This window comes from Cervus canadensis, chromosome 5 (assembly GCF_019320065.1).
Source record: "Cervus canadensis isolate Bull #8, Minnesota chromosome 5, ASM1932006v1, whole genome shotgun sequence".
Classification (NCBI taxonomy): domain Eukaryota; kingdom Metazoa; phylum Chordata; class Mammalia; order Artiodactyla; family Cervidae; genus Cervus; species Cervus canadensis.
In genome coordinates, this window is record NC_057390.1 from 3,889,876 (window position 1) to 3,910,908 (window position 21,033).

At 41.9% G+C, this 21,033-nt stretch overlaps 1 protein-coding gene across 2 annotated transcripts in view; it reads right to left on the reverse strand.

Moving 5' to 3' along the window:
• The window catches only part of MGAT4A (alpha-1,3-mannosyl-glycoprotein 4-beta-N-acetylglucosaminyltransferase A), a 122,430-nt gene extending 101,921 nt beyond the window's left edge, over nucleotides 1–20,509 (reverse strand). The window contains exons 1-2 of one of the 2 annotated variants that reach the window (XM_043467882.1): nucleotides 20,432–20,509; nucleotides 15,576–15,896 (exon numbers count right to left, since the gene is read on the reverse strand). In XM_043467882.1, coding sequence (XP_043323817.1) covers nucleotides 15,576–15,669 — 94 coding nt within the window. In that variant the 5' untranslated portion in view covers nucleotides 15,670–15,896; nucleotides 20,432–20,509. Of the gene's footprint in view, nucleotides 1–15,575; nucleotides 15,897–20,431 lie in introns of those variants that run through there. The other variant, XM_043467883.1, reaches the window with a different exon arrangement.
• Nucleotides 20,510–21,033: the final 524 nt, after the last annotated feature.

Genomic DNA, 21,033 nt, shown 5'->3' on the forward strand with positions numbered 1-21,033 from the left:
GTGGATTCTTTATCACTGAGCCACCTGGAAAGCCCAGGAAATAGCAGTAACAGAGATCTAATCAGTATTATTATCTCTCTGCAGACCACTTACAAATTAACAGAACCTTGGGTTTGTGTTAGTTGCTCAGTCATGTATCTTTGCGACCCCATGGACTGTAACCCACAAGGCTCTTCTGTCCATGGGATTCTCCAGGCAAGAATACTGGAGTGGGTAGCCATTTCCTTCTCCAGGGGATCTTCCTGACCTAGGAATTGAACCCATGTCTCCTGCTTTGCAGGTGGATTCTTTACCATTTAAACCATCAGGGAAGCCCACTGATTAAAAGGAGGAAAAATAGGAACAGATAAAAGATTTGGAGGAATGTTGCAGTTGTGAGACAATCTGAGATAAATTCAAATTATGAGAGGCAACAACAACAACAAAAAACTTTACAACAAATCTTGTTGTAAAGTTTACTTTCAAATCTTGAAGGTCAGGTTTTTAAACTTAACCTCCACTGACTTAATTAATCAACCACATGGTACTAGGGAAAACTCTATCATGGTTGTAAGGCACCAGACATTCAGTTTAGGGATATATTTCCTGGAACATTTAGGTTCTTTTTCCATAACACATACACAGGATTTGTGAAGAAACTTGTCTCTAAGTTTTTTTTTTCTTTTTTAAAGTACTTTGAAATAGCAATCAAGGCATCAACAGAAGTTTCTTTACACTGAAGATGCCCAGGATTAACAAAGAAGTAAATTCAAGTAACCACCACGTGAGGAAAGAGAGGAACTATTGACAGTGTGCAAACTTTTCCTAGGGGGCTTCCAGGCGGCGCAGTGGTAAAGAATCCAGCTGCCAATGCAGGAGACACGAGAGAGACAGAGGAGCCTGGCAGGCTAGTCCATGGGGTCACCAAAGAGCCGGACATGACTGAAGTGACGGAGCGCACACACCCGCTTTTCCCATCCCACACACGACTTTTCACATTCTCCTTTAAGTAACAAGTCCCAGGCTGCCTGGGTGCCCTACAAAACTCCAATCCTATCAGAATGCCTCTTTTGAGAGCTGGAGTTCATGAACATAGAACAAAGTCTTAGAGATCAATAAAACCTCATAAAGAAAGCAGAGGACAGCACCACAATGGGTTAAGCTGGAAAAACCAAGCAATGACCATCTCCTAAGAACAGCAGCAACACTTTTCTTCATCATGGGAGTCCTGCACGGGGAGGAGACTGTACCCTGACAGGTTCCCCAGTCCACAGGATTCTCCAGGCAAGAATACTGGAGTGGGTGGCCATTTCTTCATGAAGTCTTAAGGAGACCCAAATATTGGTCTCTAATATGATCCCTCCTGAAAGGAATTAGCACTCTTAAGGCACAACTTATTCCACACTTTCTATTTCAGAAAAATATTAGGATTGTCTGCAAGCATGGAAATTGGATTAAGAAAGCAAGCATGCTTCCAAAGTTGTCACAGTTTTAAAGAGATAAAGACATCAGCTTCTCCTCCTCTTCTTTTTTTTTTAAATCTTTTGGCCATGCTGCATGGCACATGGATCTTAGTTTCCTGACCAGGGATCAAACTCACACCCCCTGCACTAGAAGGCCAAGTCTTAACCACTGGACACCAGAGAAGTTTTAAGACAACAGCCTTTTTAAAAGGACCTTCAGTAGACAAGTTGCGACAGTAGAAGGAAAATAAATATTAAGTAGATGTAAACTCATTTTGTAAATAGTACTAAAAAAGAAAAATCTTCAGAAAAAGGTTGATATGACGAAAAAAGAGGTAAAGAATATATGGTTAATTCTTTGTTAATGTAAATAAGTAGGAGACTGTCACATAAAGCTGAGTATGTGCTTTTTCTAATAAAGCATATCTCCTTATGAAGTATGTATATAATTTTGTATCTATCTCTGTATACCAAGAAATGCAGCAGGGGGAGATTTTGTGCAAGCCCAAGAGTCTTCAGTCAACGTTAAGAAGTGTAACGAGAATGGGAGAGGGGAAGGGATGATCAGAACAATGATCACACAAAAAAGAGAAGAATGATTTGTCCTAAAATGATCACACTTCCTGACTAGATTCCCTCATCTCAGAGGAAAAAACTCCAGCTGGCCTTATAATCCGAAGATGCTAATAAAACATGCTTAAGTTTACAAACATGTCTACCAGGAGGACAATCAAAAATCGTACTGCAGACGGAAAATACCAGCATGGAAAAAACTAACACAACGAACAAAGGGTGTTTAAAAGGCCTTATTAACCTAACAAGGTATATTTCATTGCAAAAAATACCCAAGAGGATCATAAGCATCTCGGGTGTAAATAAAGCATCCTCAGAGAGGCAAGCAGGCCTGCCAGTGTAAGAGACACAGGTTCACTTCCGGGGTCAGGAAGATCCCCTGGAGAAGGAAATGGCAACCCACTCCAGTATTCTTGCCTGGAGAATCCCACAGACAGGGGGGCCTGGCGGGCTACAGTCCATCGGGTCGTAAAGAGTGAGACGCGGCTGAAGTGACTGAGCACACGCACGCTAAAGAAACAGGATATTTTACTGGAAGTAAAATGTAGAGAAAGTAATAGAACAATGACACCCTTCATCACGAACTCCTCCCTGGCCCTTCAGATCTCTCACCACCTTCCCTGCTACCACACTGGCTCTTATCATATCTGCTTCTGATCTACCAGAAGCTTCCAGTCTCTAGACTCTTCTACTGCCTCCATCCCTTCCTGCTTGCCGTCCATCCTTCATGCATCTGGGCCTCTGGTCCATCAGGTCAAATGCTACTACCATCCAAGGCTTCTCCGCCACCTGCACACGCCTTGGTTCATCACAACATCCACCCTCCCCACTACTGCAGGGAATCCAATCCTCCTGTTACCGAACTCCTATTCGATAGGAAACTGCTCTGCAGACAATAAATACTGAAATCTGCTGAAATGAAGATGGGATTCACATGCCACCTCTCCTTCCTCGTGGCTAGAAAATATCTCATCATCTCAATTGGGGAGAAAGTAAAATGTCTGATGTGAATATTTACTACTTTTTAAACTGCAGAAATAAACTTTAAAAAATGAACAATGATTACAATCTGCTTTAACACGTTATCGACTGGGGGATTTTGCAGAAATTAATGCCTGTGGCTGTGATAAGTCTCCGGTCAATAATGTGGTAAGTCACCTTTCAGGTTCCTATTGAAAAAGTATGGAATAGAGCCTCTAAAAAACTGGCCTACCTTCTGTCTTCTGGTTTTGAAAACTAAGTATTAAGTTAGACAGGCAAACAAAAAATACTTCAGCAAAAAAAAAAAAAATTTCCTGCCTAAATAAGGTATTTAAATCTTAATCAAATGTTAATCAAAACCATTCTACCCTCAGACTTTCACGTTTACAACAGAGGACAACTCCAGTTTTCTTCCAAAAAATTAAGATCTTGATTTCCCATGATCTGGATAAAAAATTAAGGCTAAAATTAAACCAACAAATAAAAGCCTCTGTAAGCTAGATTTCCCCTACTCAAGGCCCTGCACAATGCCTGGCAGAAAACATGTACACACACAAATACTGAATGAATGGGAGATGTATAAAAACCATATGCATATGTCCCTGGAGAGGAGAGTAGTTGGAAAACTTATGGTTCATCCACACAATGGAGTATTATGAAATTGTTAAAAAAAAAAAAAAAAAGCAATGAAGATTATTTCTATGAAATGAAGTGACATGGAATGATTCCCAGCATACACTGCTAAGTGAAAAAGCAAGCGTTATCTATGGTGTGCTATCCCTCATGGAAGAAAGCAAAGGATATGGGAAATGTCTGTGTATCTGCTCATGGGTGCCCCAAGAAATATAGGAAGGAAAAGGCCAGAAAATCATGGGATTATTTACCTGCAAAGGACAGGTGGGAGCAGTGGAGAAAAAAAGAAGGGATGGAAATGGGGCGGAAGGAATGAGAACATTTCTCTCAGGACACGTTTTTTTCCTCAACTGGTGAGTCTCAGAACCAAGAAAATGTTTCACATATCCAAAATGTACATGACTGCAATTACACAGGATATAGGGGAAACCCAAAATAGAATATTCACAGTAATAAATGGACCTATGTGTGTTATAAATAAACAGTATAACCACACTGAGGAGGAAGTGACTAAAACAAGGAATAAGGAACTCTGCAAAATATTTGACTATATAACTGCGAAAGTAAATACAAAAAGAACCATGTACAAATAATGTTCCTTTTCACTTGGGTATGGGTTAGCAATTCTGAAACTACTAAGAAAAGAAAGTGTAAGACGCTCAATTGTGTCTGACTCTTTGCGACCTCATGGACTGTGTAGCCCGCCAGGTTCCTCTGTCCATGAAATTCTCTAGGCCAGAATACTGAAGTGGGTAGCCATTCCTTTCTCCAGGGGATCTTCCCAACCCAGGTCTCCTGTATTGCTGGCAGATTCTTTACCGTCTGAGCCACCAGGGGAGACCAAGAATATTGGAATTCGTAGCCTATCCCTTCTCCAGCAGATCTTCCCGACCCAGGAATCGAACTGGGGTCCCCTGCGTTGCGGGCAGATTCTTTACCAGCTGAGTTACCAGGGAAGCCCTTGAAACTACACACACACCCTGAGATTTAGCTAATAATTACTATATTGGGATATTAACAGCCATGTTTTTTTATGGATATAGGGAAATGTGGAGACAAGAATGAATACTATAGCACTGGATTAAAGTCAGAGGGGCCAGTATAAACTCATGGTGGTTTTATATATATATATATATATATATATACACACACATATACATACATATATAGGTTTCCCTGGTGGCTCAGTGGTAAAGAATCCAACTGCAATGCAGGAGCCGCAGGAGACTCAGGTTCGATCCCTGGGTCAGGAAGATCCCCTGGAGGAGGCCGTAGCAACCCACTCCAGTATTCTTGCCTGGAGAATCCCATGGACAGAGGACCCTGGCAGGCTACAGTCCATAGGATCACAAATAGTCAGACCCTACTGAAGCAACTTAGCATGCACACGCGCACACAGAAATAGCCTTGCAATGTCCACTAAGAGGGACAAGGAGTGCTGGTACCACAAAGGAACGAGTCCACCAAGACTCCACTCCTCAAGAAACTAGAGGTTCCTTAACAAATGATGAGTTCCAGGGCTGGGGCAGAGAAAATACAAGGTGATCCTGGACCACTTTATGGCAACAGAAAATTAAAAATTGCTCAAAAAATGAATGGAGACTAGATAAAGATGGTGGTTGCACATTATGAATGTATTATTCACTTTAATAAGGTTAATTTTGTTATGTGAATTTCACCTCAACAAATTTGAAATTGAAGCAATGCTTACGTCACAGAAGCCACCTCAAAGAGCTCCCAATGGCCACCTCTGGACAATCTAACGATAAAATAATTAACAGCTGTTAAGGATTATAACCCATAGGACAAAATACATACTCATGAGTTCACACCCATACAATAATAAATAAACAAATGAGAGAGAATAAACATCTCTTCCTTTCAGTCAAGTTTCAGTTAATAAACACAGAAGGAGTGATGGAAACAGAAAATCATATTTGGCAGAGGGCACAGCAGTAACTGTTGCAGACAAAAATCATCAATACTTGTTCAAACCTGTGAGCAAACGTATGCTGAGAAGCAGGACGTCTGCTTAGTTTTAAAGATGCTTTCACAAAACACTTATTAATTACAAAGGAAAAAACAGTAACTTTACAGGCGAGAAGCTTGGCAGACTGCACTTTAACCGAGTGAGCAGGGTTAACATAACCAGTGATAAGACCTGTCAGCTTCAGGCACCTCCTGATATGAGGCACTAAGAAGAATACAGTGTCATTTCTCTGGTATTCTCACCAAAAACGCATTACCTCGGTCTAATCGTGAGGAATAATCAGATGAACTCCAGTTAGGGAACGTTCTACAAGGTAACTGACCAAATCACTTCAAAAATGCTGAGAACAAAATAAGGAAATTTTCCATGGAGGAGGAGGCTTCTAGGAAGATGACAACTAAATGCAGTGTGGGGTCCTACTCTGGATCTCAGAACAGAAGAAGGACATTAATGGGAAAAAGCTGGTGAAGTCAAAATGAGGTTTGTAAATTAGTTAACAGTCTTGTATCAAAGTGAATTTTTTGGCTTAGAAAATTGCACTCTGTGTTTATGTAAACTGTTCATATTAGAGGGCATAAGGGAACTCTGCATACTACTGTGCACATTTTTGGAAAATCTAAATTTCAGAATAAGAAAGTTTAAAAAACACATTATTCTTTAGCTTATTAATTTATTTATATATTTTTTAGCTGTCTCCCCTCTCCTCCCAGTCCATGGGTTCACAAAGAGTTGGAAACAACTGAACAACAACCTCTCCTCCCTTACACTACAGCAGGATTATTTCTGATATACTCACTAAAGTAACCCAAACTTCTAACCATGCCTGATACACAGAAAGCACTCAAGAAGCACAATTACACAGTTTGGGTGAGCCGGAACCATGAAAGGGCTTCCCTGATAGCTCAGATGGTAAAGAGTCTGCCTGCAATGCAGGAGACCTAGGTTCGATTCCTGGATTGGGAAGATCCCTTGGAGAAGGAGATGGCAACCCACTCCAGTATTCTTTTTTTTTTTTTTTTTAATTTATTTATTTGACTGCAAAGGGTCTTGGTTGCAGTATGTGAGATCTAGCTTCCTGACCAGAAGTCAAACCCCAAACCTCTGCATTGAACATAGAGTCTTAGCCATTGGACCACCAGGGAAGTCCCCCACTCCAGTATTCTTGCCTGGACAATTCCATGGACAGGGGAGCCTGGAGGGCCTACAGTCCATGGGGTGGCAAGGAGGTGGACACAACCGAGAGACTAACACACAACACACACAGAACCATGAAAGCATACTCCAAATCCCAGATTTTCCATTAATTTTCTTTATATTCTATTTGAAAGAAGATTTCTACTTGAAAGAAGCTACCAGGTGTCCCTGGTAGCTCAGCTGGTAAAGAATCTGCCTGCAATGCAGGAGACTCAGCTTTGATTCCTGGGCTGGGAAGATCCCCTGGAGAAGCGAACAGCTACCCACTCCAGTATTCTGGCCTGGAGAATTCCATGGACTGTATAATCCATGGGGTCGCAAAGGGTCAGACACAACTGAGCAACTTTCACTTTGCTTTTATTCCATAAAGAAAAACTTAAAAAATCTACAAGCTCTGGTTCACTGTTTTGTGTCCAATGAGAATCACAATTTTAAATAAAATGATATAAAAATACAGAGACCAGATACAGCAAACAAGATATGACTTCTGACCTTCTCAGGCTCCAAGGCTCCACCTTCAGTGCGGTGTGCTGAGAACAATGGGGTCCCCACAGACCTTCCTCCAGCTAGTGAGGCAGACAAGGCTGCCAGCCCCTTCTCCTTAACTAGGGCTCAGCTCGTAAGGTGGGGGTGCCACCCAGACAGAAGTCTGTCTTTTGTTCCCACCCCACCTCCAGAGCCCTGGCTCCAGGAGGAAAAGTGGGCCCTAAAACAAATAGTTCCTAATTTTTCCCAAGGAAATCAGCTTCATTTGCAGCAGAGCACAGAGCTGTCCACACTAAGAGCCCTCTGAAAGACAAGAGGTTGGGGTGAAGGGAGTGGAGAGAATCGTGGATTTAATGAAGAGGCGGCCTGTGCTGTGGGCATCTGTGGCTAATCGGCTAAAGAGAACCAAGGAAAGTGACAGCTAGGAGCCTTCCTGTGGTCAGAACAAATATGGAACACTGAACTCAGGAAGTTTCTCCAAGGGAGTCACAAATGGATCAGCTGGTAGCAGAGTGTATGTTCCAGTGCCCTGTTATAAACAATTAGCCAGTAATTAGTGTAGTGGTCACCGAGGAGTCATCCCAGGATGACTGTGCGTGCACCCAAATCATGCACCCCCATCCCCAGGGGAGCACCAACAGAGACTTAACCTTGAGGGGGTGAGAAGAAGGGCAGATTTCACTAAAATAATCCAGCCAGTCATTAAACAAATAGACAAATATTAATAAACAAGCCCTGAGGTGAGGAGGAAGTACCCAGTGTTACTAAAATATATTACCTAAAAAATGTGCAGTGTCAAAAAATTATGATGTGCAAAAATATAGGAAAGTAGGACCCATACACCAGAAAAAAAGCAGGCTGCAAAAACTGCCTGTGAGCATAACTAGATATAGGATTCCAGATAAATACCTCAAAGCAGTCATTATAATTATACTCAGATCTAAAAAAAAAAAAAGCTCCACTAAAGAAATAAAGGAAGGTATGACAATGTTACATCAAATAAAGAATATTAAGAAACAGCAATTTTAAAAAAGAACCAAATGAAAATTCTGGAGTTGAAAAGGCGAATGACAGAAAGGAAAAAGTCACCGGAGGGCTTCAGCAGATTGGAACCAGCAAAAGAACAAACCAGCAAACCTGAAGACAGATCAATAGACACTATATGAGATGAAGAAAGAGGGAAAAAAAGAACAGAGCCTCAGAGAAACACTGATACCATTTTACATATCATCCTAAATGGAATGGGAATACCAAAAGGAGGCGAAAGGTTGAAAAAAATTCAAAGAAATAAATGACTGAAAAAACACATCTACACATCTAGATGCCTACTACACATCTAGGAGGCAAGACCCGTAAAAAGATACATCGTGGTAAAAAGGATGACAGTCAAACACAAGAGAATCCTGAAAGCATCAAGAGAAAAATGATTTATCACTTACAAGGGGGACCCCAATAAGATTAATAGCTGACCTCTCAGCAAAAATAACAGAGGCTAGAGGCAGTGGATAACACAAAGTACTAAAACACACACACACACACACACAAATAAAAAACCCTGTCAACCCCCACATCCAGGAGAGCTATTTTTTTAGAAAATGAAAATAAAATTCACACATTACAAGATAAACAAAAATTGACAAGAATTCATTCCTAGCAGACTTGCCTCATAAGAAATATTAAGGGAATTCCACCAGGTTGAAAACAACTGATATGAGTGATTCAAATCCTTTCCCTTAATTGATTTATAAACTTCATAAAATGATATGTATATAATGCATTGTTGACTCTGTAACACATGGGAATGTAATAAAGTTGCTAAAAACAGCACAAAAAAAGGTAGACAGGGGAAAAAAGCTGCTATGTGCTAAGGAAAGAATAACAGGTGGTGTAATGATTAATAATTGTAACAATGTATTGCTGGGTTTATAACATTAACAGATGTAATGTGTGTAACAACAGTGTCACAAAACAAAGGAGAAAAGGAATAGAGCTAAATAGGAGTAACCTTCTATATATTACTAGAATTAACTAGTATAAACTCGAATGTGAATACAATAAGCTGAAAGGTACACAGTGAACTCTGGAATAATCACTAAAAATACCCAAAAAATAGTGAAAAATGTCACTAACGAAATGAAAATGCTACATTAGAAAATATTCAATCAATGCGAAAAAAAAGTAAAGCAGGAATACAGAAATAAAAAAGACATGAGACATGTGAAAACTAAAGAGTAAGATGGCATCTGTAAATCAAACTGCATCAGTATCATATAAATGTAGATGAATAAGGTCCAGTCAAAAGGTAGACACTATGAGGCTGGATTTTTAAAAAAGCATGATCCAATTACATGTTATTTACAGCAGACACAACAAATGGTTAGGGGACAACTGGACAGTCACATGCAGAAGAACGGAATGGGTCCTTTACACCACATACAAAAATTAACTTAAAATTGATTAAAGACCTAATGTAAGAGCAAAACATGCAGTCCATGGGGTCGCAGAGAGTCGGACATGACTGAGCAACTGAACTGAACTGAAGAGCAAAACAAAGCATAGGAGAATTTTCATGATCTTAGATTTGGCAGTAGATTCTTAAACATGATGCCAAAAGGACAAGCAACAACAACACAAAATAGACTGGACTTCATAAAAATTTAAAACTTCGGCACTTCACAAAACACCATCAAGAATATGAAAAGACGACTCACAGAATGATAGAAAACATTTGCAAATCACATTCCTCACAAGGAGCTTGTATCTAGAAAGAACTTTTTCTTTTTTCCCTTTTTAAATACTGAAATACAGCTGATGTACAATATGTTAGTTTCAGGTGTACGACATAGGGATCTGACAATCAAATACATTATGAAATAATCATGACAAGTCTATGACATTACCATACAAAATCAGTACAGTATTATTGGCTATTTTCCTTATGCTATGTTACATTCCTATGACTTAACTGTAAGCCTGTATCATTGTTGAGTATGATGTTAGCTGTATGTCATACACAGCCTTTATTATACTGAGGTATGTTCCCTCTATGCCCACTCCGTGAGAGTTTTTATCATAAATGGACATTGAACTTTATCAAAATATTTTTCTGTATATGTTGAGATGATCACATGACTTTTATCCTTAATGTTTCTAATGTGGTATATCATGTTGATTGGTGAATATTAAACCATCTTTGCACCCCTGGGATAAACCCCACTTGATCGTGATGTATGAAACTTTAATGTATTGCTGATTCAGTTTGCTAATAATTTGTTGAGGATTTTTACATCTATGTTCATACAGGATATTGGCCTATAATTTTTTGTGCATGATATTTTTGCCTGGTTTGGGTACCAGGGTAGTGCTGGCCTCATAGACTAAATTTGAAAGTGCTCCTTCCTCTTCAACTTTTTGGAATACTTTGAGAAGTATTTAAATGTTTCTTTAAATGTTTGATAGAACTCACTTGTGAAGCTATCTGATCCTGGACATTTGTTCTTTGGGAGTTTTTTTTTTTTTTTTCTTTTAATTACTGATTTAACTTCATTAAGGTAATCAGTTTACTCATATTTTCTATTTCTTACTGATTCAATCTTGGAAGACTCTATGTTTCTAGGAATTCATCCATTATTTCTAGGTTGTGCAATTTGCTAACATACAAATTTTCATAGTAATCTCTTACATTTTGTATTTCTGTAGTATCAGTTGTAACTTCTCTTTCATTTTTTATTTTATTTGGGCCTTCTTTTATTCTTGAGGAGTCCAGCTAAAGGTTTATTGATTTTGTTTATCTTTTCAAAGGACCAGATCTTAGTTTCTTTCATTCATCTCTGCTGCTGCTTTTTTCATCTCTATTTCATTTACTCCCACTCTGATCTTTATTATTTCCTTACTTGTACTAACTTGGGGCTTTGTTATTCTTTTTCTCATTCCTTTATGTGTAAGGTTAGAGTGTTTGAGATTCTTACTGTTTCCCAAGGTAAGCCTGTATTGCTACACACTTCCCTCTTAGAAATGTCTTCTCTGTGTCCCATAAATCTTGGAATGCTGTGTTTCCATCTTCATTTGTCTCAAGGTATATTTTTATTTCCTCTTCGATATCTTCAATGATCCACTGATTGTTTAGTAGCATATTGTTTAGACTCCGCGTATTTTTTTTCCAGTAGTTGATTCCTAGCCTCATACTGCAGTGGTCAGAAAAGGTGCTAGATATGATTTAAATCTTCTTAAATCTTCTGAGACTTGCTTTGTGACCTAGCATGTGATCTATCCTGGAGAATATTGATTACATGCACACTTAAGAAGAATGAGTATTCTGCTCTTTTGGAGTTGAAAGTCCTATATATATTTAATCTATCTGACCTAATGTGCCATTTAATGCCAAAGTTTCCTTATTGATTGTCTGGATGATCTATTCACATTGATTTAAGTGGGATGTTAAAGTTCCCTACTCAGTATATTGTTAATTACTCCCTTTATGTCTATTAATAACTGCTTTATGTATTTAGGTGTTCCTATGTTGGGCAACCCATGGACAGAGGAGTCTGGCAGGCTACAGTCCATAGGGTCATAGAGAGTTGGATGTGACTAAAATGACTTAGCATACTTTTTTTTTTTTTAATTCCACCCCCTCATTTTACATTTTTGATCTCATCTTTTATATATTTTTACTTTGTCCACTCCCTAATTATTGTGTGTATATATTTTTATTGATAGTTTTATGATTTTACTAGCTTTGTCTTTTAATTAGGTATATAGGTGGTTGATCCACTACCCTTACTGTATTTTTGCCTTAGAATAAAGAATTCTTAAAGTTTAAATTTTTTTTGAATTTTTAAATAGGCAAAGACCCTGAATAGACATTTTTTTTCTGAAGAAGATATACATATGGCTAATAAGTACATAAAAAGATGCTATATATTATCAGAAATGCAAATAAAAACCATAATGATACACTACTTCGCTACCACTAGGACAAGTAGACTCCAAAAGCCAGGAAACATGTATCATCAAGAATGTAAAGAAATGGTAACCCTCATATCCTGTTGGAGGAAATGCACAATGGCCCAGCTTCTTTGGGAAAAAAATCTGGCAGCTCCTCAAGTGATTAAATATAGAGTTACCACATGACCCAGCAATTCTACTTCTAGATAAAGAGAAATGAAAATACATGTCCACACAGAAACACGTACATGAATGTTAGGTATCCCTAAGGACAGGGGTCTAAGATGTCCAGTTTCTGGATTGTGCCTGACCAAAACAGGAAATTCATTAGGAGAACCAACCCCCCTCAATACACACACACACACGAGTAAGACATGCAATTACTCTCATCCCACTCTCACACCTGCTTACAACTTTCCCACTGTGCTTTCCACATACTTGGAATTCTGTCTCATTTTTTTATGTGAGAATCCAGTACACCCTGCAGAAACTCGTACCCTGGCCTGAACTCCAGCTTTCCTAGTGGAGTTACTGATATCTTCCCCAAATTATGACAATCCTATGGACCAGCTCATTTATTCTTTCGAGTGGTCAGTGAAGACCTAGGATAAATATGATAGGGACCACCCTGAGATTACCAGCTAAACCCTTGGACAGTCCTGGAACCCAATCTGCCAACCACAATGAATATAATTCCAAAGCACAAATATGCCACACTCTCTCAGAGCTTCATGAAAGTAAAGGCAGCTCCCTCTACCTGCCAGGCCCACTCTCCCCTAATCTGCCTGGTCTCTGCTCTTCTGGGCAGCAGACAAACAGCTAAGAGCATCATCTCTGGAGCCAGCTTGACCGAGTTTAAACTTCACTCTTCCACTTAATGTATGACCTTGCCAAGTTTCTTACACTCAGCCTTGGTTTCCTCATCTATAGCAAGTGAGTAATCATACTTCCTAGAGTTGTTATGAGGATTAAATGAGACTATGTTATTGTCTCATAACATATAACATGCACTCTGCTGCTGCTTCTATCTCCGTCTATCGGATGGTACCACATTTTTTTACTTGCACCTTCCCCCACTGGTCCCTGAGATTTCCAAGCTGTGTAGTTTCTTCTTCCCCTTCATATTCATAGCACATAATATAGAGATAGGCACAAGGTGGGTGCGGGAAAAGGCAGTGATGCATGCAGGAAAAATGAAAACTCTGAGTCCAGCAACATCCAGCAATTACGGAAACCACGCTCTCAATATAAAAAGCAGAGCATGTGGCTTATGAGTATACAAGAACTAAACATCTGAAATGAGGCCGGCTCTGGAAAATCCAGGCTGACTGCCAGAACCATCTAGAAAGAATCCAAATGCTCAGCAGTTAGAGTGGTTACATAAACGATGTCATTAAAGCACAGGGGATTTTACATAAGCACGACAGGAGACCTCTGCTGATACCTGAAAGAGTTCAGACGAAACACCACGGAGAAAAACATGCACAGGAGGATTACAGAACTGCTCAGAGTGATAACCAAAGAAAAGAGACTGTGTGTGTGTGTTTCTAGTACTACATTCTGCTCTCTAATACCACATTCTTTCACATTCTGGTGACAAAATCTGTATATTCTTTTTAATTAATATTGATTCTAAAGACAACCTAACACACACAAAAATAATGCTTATTAATGGCTTTACATAAGAAATAAGATAGATGGAATGGAGATTCCAAAAGTGTTAACGCTTTAAATAAGACACAGTTAAAAGGGTCAAGTTTCTGGTACTATAACTTTCTGGGTAGATAAGTTTCCTGATAAGAAAAAACTTCATTTACTCTTATGATTAACTCTCTTATTTTCTAAGTCATCTTTATTTAAAGCCAGTCATCTGTTCTGCTCTCGTCAGGGCCAAGCAATAGTTTGATTAACTACTGTAAGTTCTTCCTAAGTAAGTCTTCTCCTTTTGGTATGATTAAAAAATGAAATCTAAAAATGTATATATTTGTCTATGAAGAAGAAAGATCTTCAGTAAGTGTTTCATTCATTTCCCCCCCCAAAGAATGCCTTCCAAAATTAGACCCCAACTCAGAGAAAGAGAAAAACAATACTAAACTTGCTCAAAGCATAGAGTACATTTGCCTGCTTATATCAGCTTATTTCATGAATACATACACACCGACACAGATATATACATATCTACACACACACCAGAGAAAAAGTAATAAGGAATAAAGTTACCTTCATGCAAGTCAATAATGCCAACAATAGCACCTTTTGATAACCAGGTGATAACTACTACTCTACCCTGACTCAAACAAATGTCCATTCTTCTTGCCATTAATATTTCCTAGACTAATATGAGGAAAAGAGATATGTAAAAAGAAGAGGTAGAAGACTTCGCTGGTGGTCCAGTAGTTAGGAATTCACCCACCAATGCAGGGGACATGGGCTCGCTCTCCGGTCTGGGAAGATCCCATAAGCAGTTGCACAGCTAAGCCTATGAACCTACCTGCAGCCCGTCCTCTGCAACAAGCCACTGCAAGAGGTCATGCGCTGCATCTACAGTAGCCCCTGCTCACTGCAACCAGAGAAAGCCCACAGGCTGCAATCTATGTGGCTGCAACTAGGGCAGCCATATACAAACAAATTATTTATTTAAAAGTCTACAAATAATAAAAATAGGGGTAGGAATTTACTGTAAACATTTTCCAAAAAAAGCAAAGAAATGCATTATCCTTCAATACAGTTCCAATCTCTAAACAGATAACCTTCCTTAAAAACACAGTTCAATAGTCTCAACAGAATTAATTTTTAAAACTTCAGATCGGAATTTCTCCTCACCCACTTCAAAAATACTTTTGCCTAAAGAGCAACCTATCAACACATACGATTTAAATCATTAACTACACAGCACCAAATCATTAGGATAATCAGCATACAAATTTCATGAAGCCACTGTGTCCTTTTAAGTGTTTCATACAACATCCGGTACTAGGAAGCTTATTAAACATTGATGATGTTTAATAATAAAAAATAAAACGCCAAAATGAAAGTCTTCATTACTGAACTTGGCTGTCATTTATAATACAAACCGCTGATGAGCATGTTTCTACAAGAGCAATTACAAGAAATCAAGAAACAAAGCAAACCCCATTCAAATGAGAAATTTTGTCTCCTCTGTCCAAGAAAACTGTTTCATTTCGGTGTCAGAAAGAAACTGGCAGGCCGCCAGCAGATAGCATGAAACAAGCAGACTGTAGGGGCATTTAACTCAAGAGCGTTTATGCACCGTTGACAAAGCAAAAAACCAACCTCATTCCATGAACGTTTTCTGGAGACGTTTTCCTTACCTTTCCCATTCTGCCATGTCGTATACCAAGATAAAGTGAGGAACGAGGTGATAAATGCTAAAACAGTGGCTACAGTTCCATTTCGGAGCCTCATCTCATTTCACCATCACACTGGTTCATATGTTTACGATGATAACCAAGACTGTTTCTTTTTATCCTGAAGTCAAGCAAACCCAGTACTCCTGGCTCAGGGCCAGTTGAAACAATCAATAGGAGAGGTTCATTTCAGATGCTCAGCAGAACTAATCTGGCAGCCACACCATCCACAATTACTATTCAGGACTGTCTGCACCGTCTTCATAGGTGGATGCTTCTTTCTCCCTATTCAAGGGGAAAAGAGAAAGAAAAACTTGCTGAAGGATGCACAATACTGGTTTCTTCATTTATCAGTCACTGTTACAAACAGATTCTTGGCTGGGCTACACTGTATCTGTAGATTACCCCCCACATCCAAATGACTCATGTGATAGCCTAGAGTGATGTGGTTCCTCTCCTCCAGGGGAAAAAAGCTTTCAACTCTACTCCCTGCTGGTTGGTTCTGCTGTGTCTGTGGAAAGAGAGTCACGGTTACTCATGTAAAGGCAGGCGAGGTGGGGCCCATGAGAACCCTAATGATCACACAATGGTTCCTAAGTAACAATCTTCACTCTCTACAATCCTCCTATTGCACAATGATAGTTAATGGTTCAAAATTTTTAAAGAAAACAGACTACAACTTACAAGGGTCAAAAGCCCTGGGTCCTAGATCCAGCCCCACCATTACTTGCATGACTTCAGGCATGTCAATTTTCTCAGCTTTGTGGTTTCATCCAGGAACTGAGAAAGCTAACTGTCTCGGCTCCTCCTGCTCTCATAAATAATAAAAAGGTTACAGTGATGACCGCTGCCGATCATCATCATAAGATAAATGTCATTTTTCCAACAATTAACCTGCTCCCCAGGTGTAAACTGGGATTATTTTGGCATTTTGAAAACATGACAATCCAACCAGGATACCACAGGACCCAGGATTAACCACTGAGCATTGCTTTAACTCAGGAAATCTGGAGATCACCTCCATCTAGCAGAGCTGTTCAGAAAATGGAATGAGGTGGTCTAGTGGTCGAGAATCTGGGTCACGGGTTGGATCCCTGGTCTGGGAGGATCCCACGTTCCGCAAAGCAACTGAGTCAATGCACCACAACTGCTGAGGCCACGCGCTCCAACTACTGAAGCCTGCGAGCCCTGGAGCCCAAACTCCCCACAACAGAAGCCACCGCAATGAGAAGCCCGCACACCACAACTAGAGAGAGCAGCCCCCACTGGCCACAACTAGAGAAAGCCCACTCGAAGCAACAGAAACCAGCACAACCAAAAATGATAAACCTTTTAAAAAGGAAATAAAATGAAATCATGTCCCTGGAAGTACTTAAGCACAGTGACCTAGTACAATTCTAGGTTCTCAATAAATGTTAACTGTATTAATAAAAACAAATCAAACAAAACCAAAAACCTGCAGCCAGTCACTGGTTTAGGCCTCTCTGCACAGAACCAATTTCATTCCCTCGGGGCATGTCAGGCCAGACAAGATGTGTGTTGATTCCTGGTGGCCCCAGGGGACCACGAGATGCACTTGGCAATCCACTCAGTGTCACTCCAGTAGGATGAGTTAATGCAACTCCAAAAAGGCCTGGGAAGCCCGAGGAACAATTCTCTCTGACTAAAGCAGCCATCTGTAGGCAATTCAGAAATGACCATCTCAGCTGGTTTGTAAAACTGACCGTTGCTAGAAACCTCCACTAGTGAGAAAAGATCATCTGGATTAATAACGATGATGACAGACACTACAACCCACTGAGCATTTCCTCAGGTGCTCGGAATCTTCACAAACTCCCTTGAGGCAGGCACTGCTAGCCCTACTTTACACATAATGAAATGAACCCAGAGAAGGAACCCTAATTTGCATGACTCCAAAGTCCAAGTTCTCATCTCCCACCCTCTGCCTCTCTGCACCGCAGTCCTCTGAAAGAAAAGAAGCTCCAGGGGTAGTACTCTAAGCCTCAGGTTACACTGGAGAATCTTCCCAAGGTGTTACCTTTACCCAACAGTTTAAAGTGTGAATTAAAAAAAAAAAAAGACTCTACAACGAATATGGATCTATTATGGAATAAACTGCAAAATTCACAGGAAACTTCAAAGTTTCAACTTAAAACCTGAATGAATTTCTCACTTCCTGTACCCTGGGCTGGGCCCTCCTCTCCCTGACTCACACCCAAGCAGCCTGTGAACCCTCCTTGACCAGCAGCTCTGCATTATTGATATAATACTCTAGAGGCACTGAACTTTTCTACTTCCTTGCTTCCCCTTACTCTCTGCAATCAAGAATTTCCAAAGATACTCTCACGTTCAAGTTATGATTATTTTCTAAAACCAAAGTTATTCACCTAACATATCCATGTCAACAGTCTTCACGGTGAAATCCCAGAATTTCAACTCAATTCCATAAGTGTCTAATATGCTGTCTTATTAACATATCAATAAGCACTCAAGGGACTTCCCTGGTGGCCCAGTAGCTGACTCTGTGATCGCAATGCAGGGGGCCGGGGTTTGATCCCTGGTCAGGGAACAAGGTCCCACATGCTGTAACGAAGACTCAGCACACCCAGATAAATTTTTTTAAAGCACTTGATAATGATTCTGGTTATAAAAAAAAAGAAGGGCTAACTCAGTGAATTATGTAACTTGGAATTTTAATTTTTTCATGGCATTATATGAAGATGCATATAACTTTTTGTTGCTATAGCCCCATCTGAGCCCCACTTTACTTCAAAAAAGATACTGTCCTGATAAGAGATCCAGAAGTATACATATTATTAGAATAAACATTCAATCAGTAATCACAGGGAAGGGGAAGTGAAGAAGTAGAAAATGAAGGATTTTTGAAGCACAGTTTTATTAAATACTTATTTGTATGAAAGTCAGTATAAACGGGTAGACAGACAAGTAAAAGTGAATGAACTCTATAATGAAAGTAGATTATAGATACAGTATTGGTAACATGAAAAACAGAAGGAATACTAAATATTGGATCCAGGAAGTTATTCATCTCTGGTTTGAAGAAAATGCTTATAATTAACTCTACTAACAAATAGGACCTGAAATTCGGCAGGAGAAATACGAGGGCATTTTACTCAGAATATTGTCATACATTTTTAATCAGGGTTTCCACACTAATGAAGTTTAGTTGCACCATGAAAGAGCAAAACCAGTGATCCCTACGTTCTCAAACCAGGAGAGGTAGTTCAGACAGCCAAGAGCCCTGTGGGTTGACTGACTACCTAAGGCAGGAGAAGTGACCCATATTTGTTGTCAGCGTCCACACTCACAGAAATTTCAATCTAACACCTTGACGCTCTCTGAGACTATCACTTAACACATCGGAATCCTTAACAACAAAAAGGCAGTGGCTAAAGTTACTGGTCATCTTCTTTATCCTGACAAAGATGTTTGGAACTTTCAACTCCAGATCTCAGACTGGAAAAAACCTGTTTTATTAACCGTCTTTTAAGGGCTGCAGTCATATGTTATTATTAGATACCTAACCTTTGATTTTAAAGTGTTCTCCGAAATAGTATGTTCCATGGCTAAAAATGCTTCACATATTTCACTGCCATTCCAGACAGAACAGGGGTGCCTGAAGGAAAGGCACCCTTATGAATACCATGATGTAAGCCCTGTAACTTTATTCATCGCGGTTTTGTTAAAATCCATTGGTTTTATATTTATAATAGGATTTCTATTTTTCCTTAATACAGCTTACATAACTTCATCATCCTGTGCGTTTTCAGATGTACACGGTCCGGGCTAAAGAAACCTTTGTTAGGATAACCTGTTAATGACAGTGTTGTTGGTTTTTAACATTCAGAAAAAGAAAGATAAACCATTAAAAGCATATTATTCACTTCTAAATTTAGCGTCTAAATTCAAACGAATGACGTTGCCATTTTCTTTGGCCAGAAGTCGTCCGGCAGCAAAAGCACAACAGCAAAATATACGGAGCGCGCTGAAAACAGACACTGCGCCTGCTTCTATTTCGCAATCCGGACTGTAAGCAATGAACGGGCTCCAGAGAAACACTCGCTGCGAGAAATAAAAAGCGGGCGCGCGAGTGGTCTGCCTGCCAGCTCATAAAACACGCCTTCCCGCTGCCACCTGGTGCTACCCTCGGGGGGATCACCTGGCCCCGACCCGAGGATCCCACTCGCAGCCTCCTCGACAGCGGGGACCTGAGGCCTGGGGATGGGGGTGCGCTTACACATACGACCCGCAGATCTTGACTTCGTAGGAAAATTCGCCAGAACGGTGCACGCCTCGGGAGCAACCCCGGCCCGCCTCGCCCCCGCCCCACCTGCCCCGCGGCCCCGGGACGCCGCCGATTCCGGGACGGGCGTGAGCCATGGGGCAGTCCCGCGAGCAACTCTGCCTCGCCCCCCAAACCCCCACTTTCCTTCACTTTGCCCCAAAGTCGGCGAACCCCGCCGCGCCACGGAGCGCCGAGAGCGCACCAGGCGCCCAGCCGGCCACCGAGAGAGCGCGCGGCACCGAGGGGCTGCGGCGGCGGCGGAGCGGGGCTGACGGCGCGCCCAGGGAGGCCCGGCCAGCGCCCGCCCCCGAGGCCCAGCCCGCCCGCGCCCCGAGACGGCCCCGCACAGCCAGAGGCGCACGAGCTCCGGGCCCGGCCGCGGCGCCCGCGGCTCCGTTACCAGCAGGTGGATCTCCCGCGACCCGGCGCCGCCCCTCCATCCCGCGCCCTCCGCGCAGCCGCCCTGCGCCACCCCACCGAAGCTGCCCGCACGCCGCCGCCGCGAACCCCTCACCCGCCGCCGGCGCTGCCAGTCCTGCCGCGGCCGCCGACGAGCCGCCACCGAGCAGCCGCCGGGCGCCCCCGCCTCCCCGCGCGGCTCCGCCCCGCCGCCGGAGCGCCGCGGCCCCCGCGCCCGGCCCCGCCCGGGACCCCGCCAGCCATTGGCCGCCTGTGCCGTCCCCCGGGCGCCCCCGCGCGGCCCAGCCGCCGGCCGGAGGCCCGCCCGGTTGTCATTTAGGGGCGCCGCCTCGCAGCCTGTACCGTTCTCGTGAGATCTCCCCGCTTCACTCACTGTCACCGCCGGGTCTGGACCAGCGTCTGGGTCTCCGGCCCGGGCTCTGAGCGCTCGGCGGCGCCGGGCCGCCACATCTGGCTTTAATCCTCTCGGGCGTGTGCGCGGAGGCCGCTCAAGCTGCCAACAAAAGGCCCCGGGGAGCCCCCGGCCTCCGCCTGGCGTGCGACCCGACCACCCGGGCTGCCGCGGCCTGAGCGCCTTCCCCCAACTGCGGTCCCCAACCCGCCGTACCCCCCTGGGCAGCATTCCCGGTGGCCGGTCCCGGGCCAGCTCCCGCCCTAATCCAGCAAGCTTCCGAGGCTCCGCGGGTCCAGGGGCCT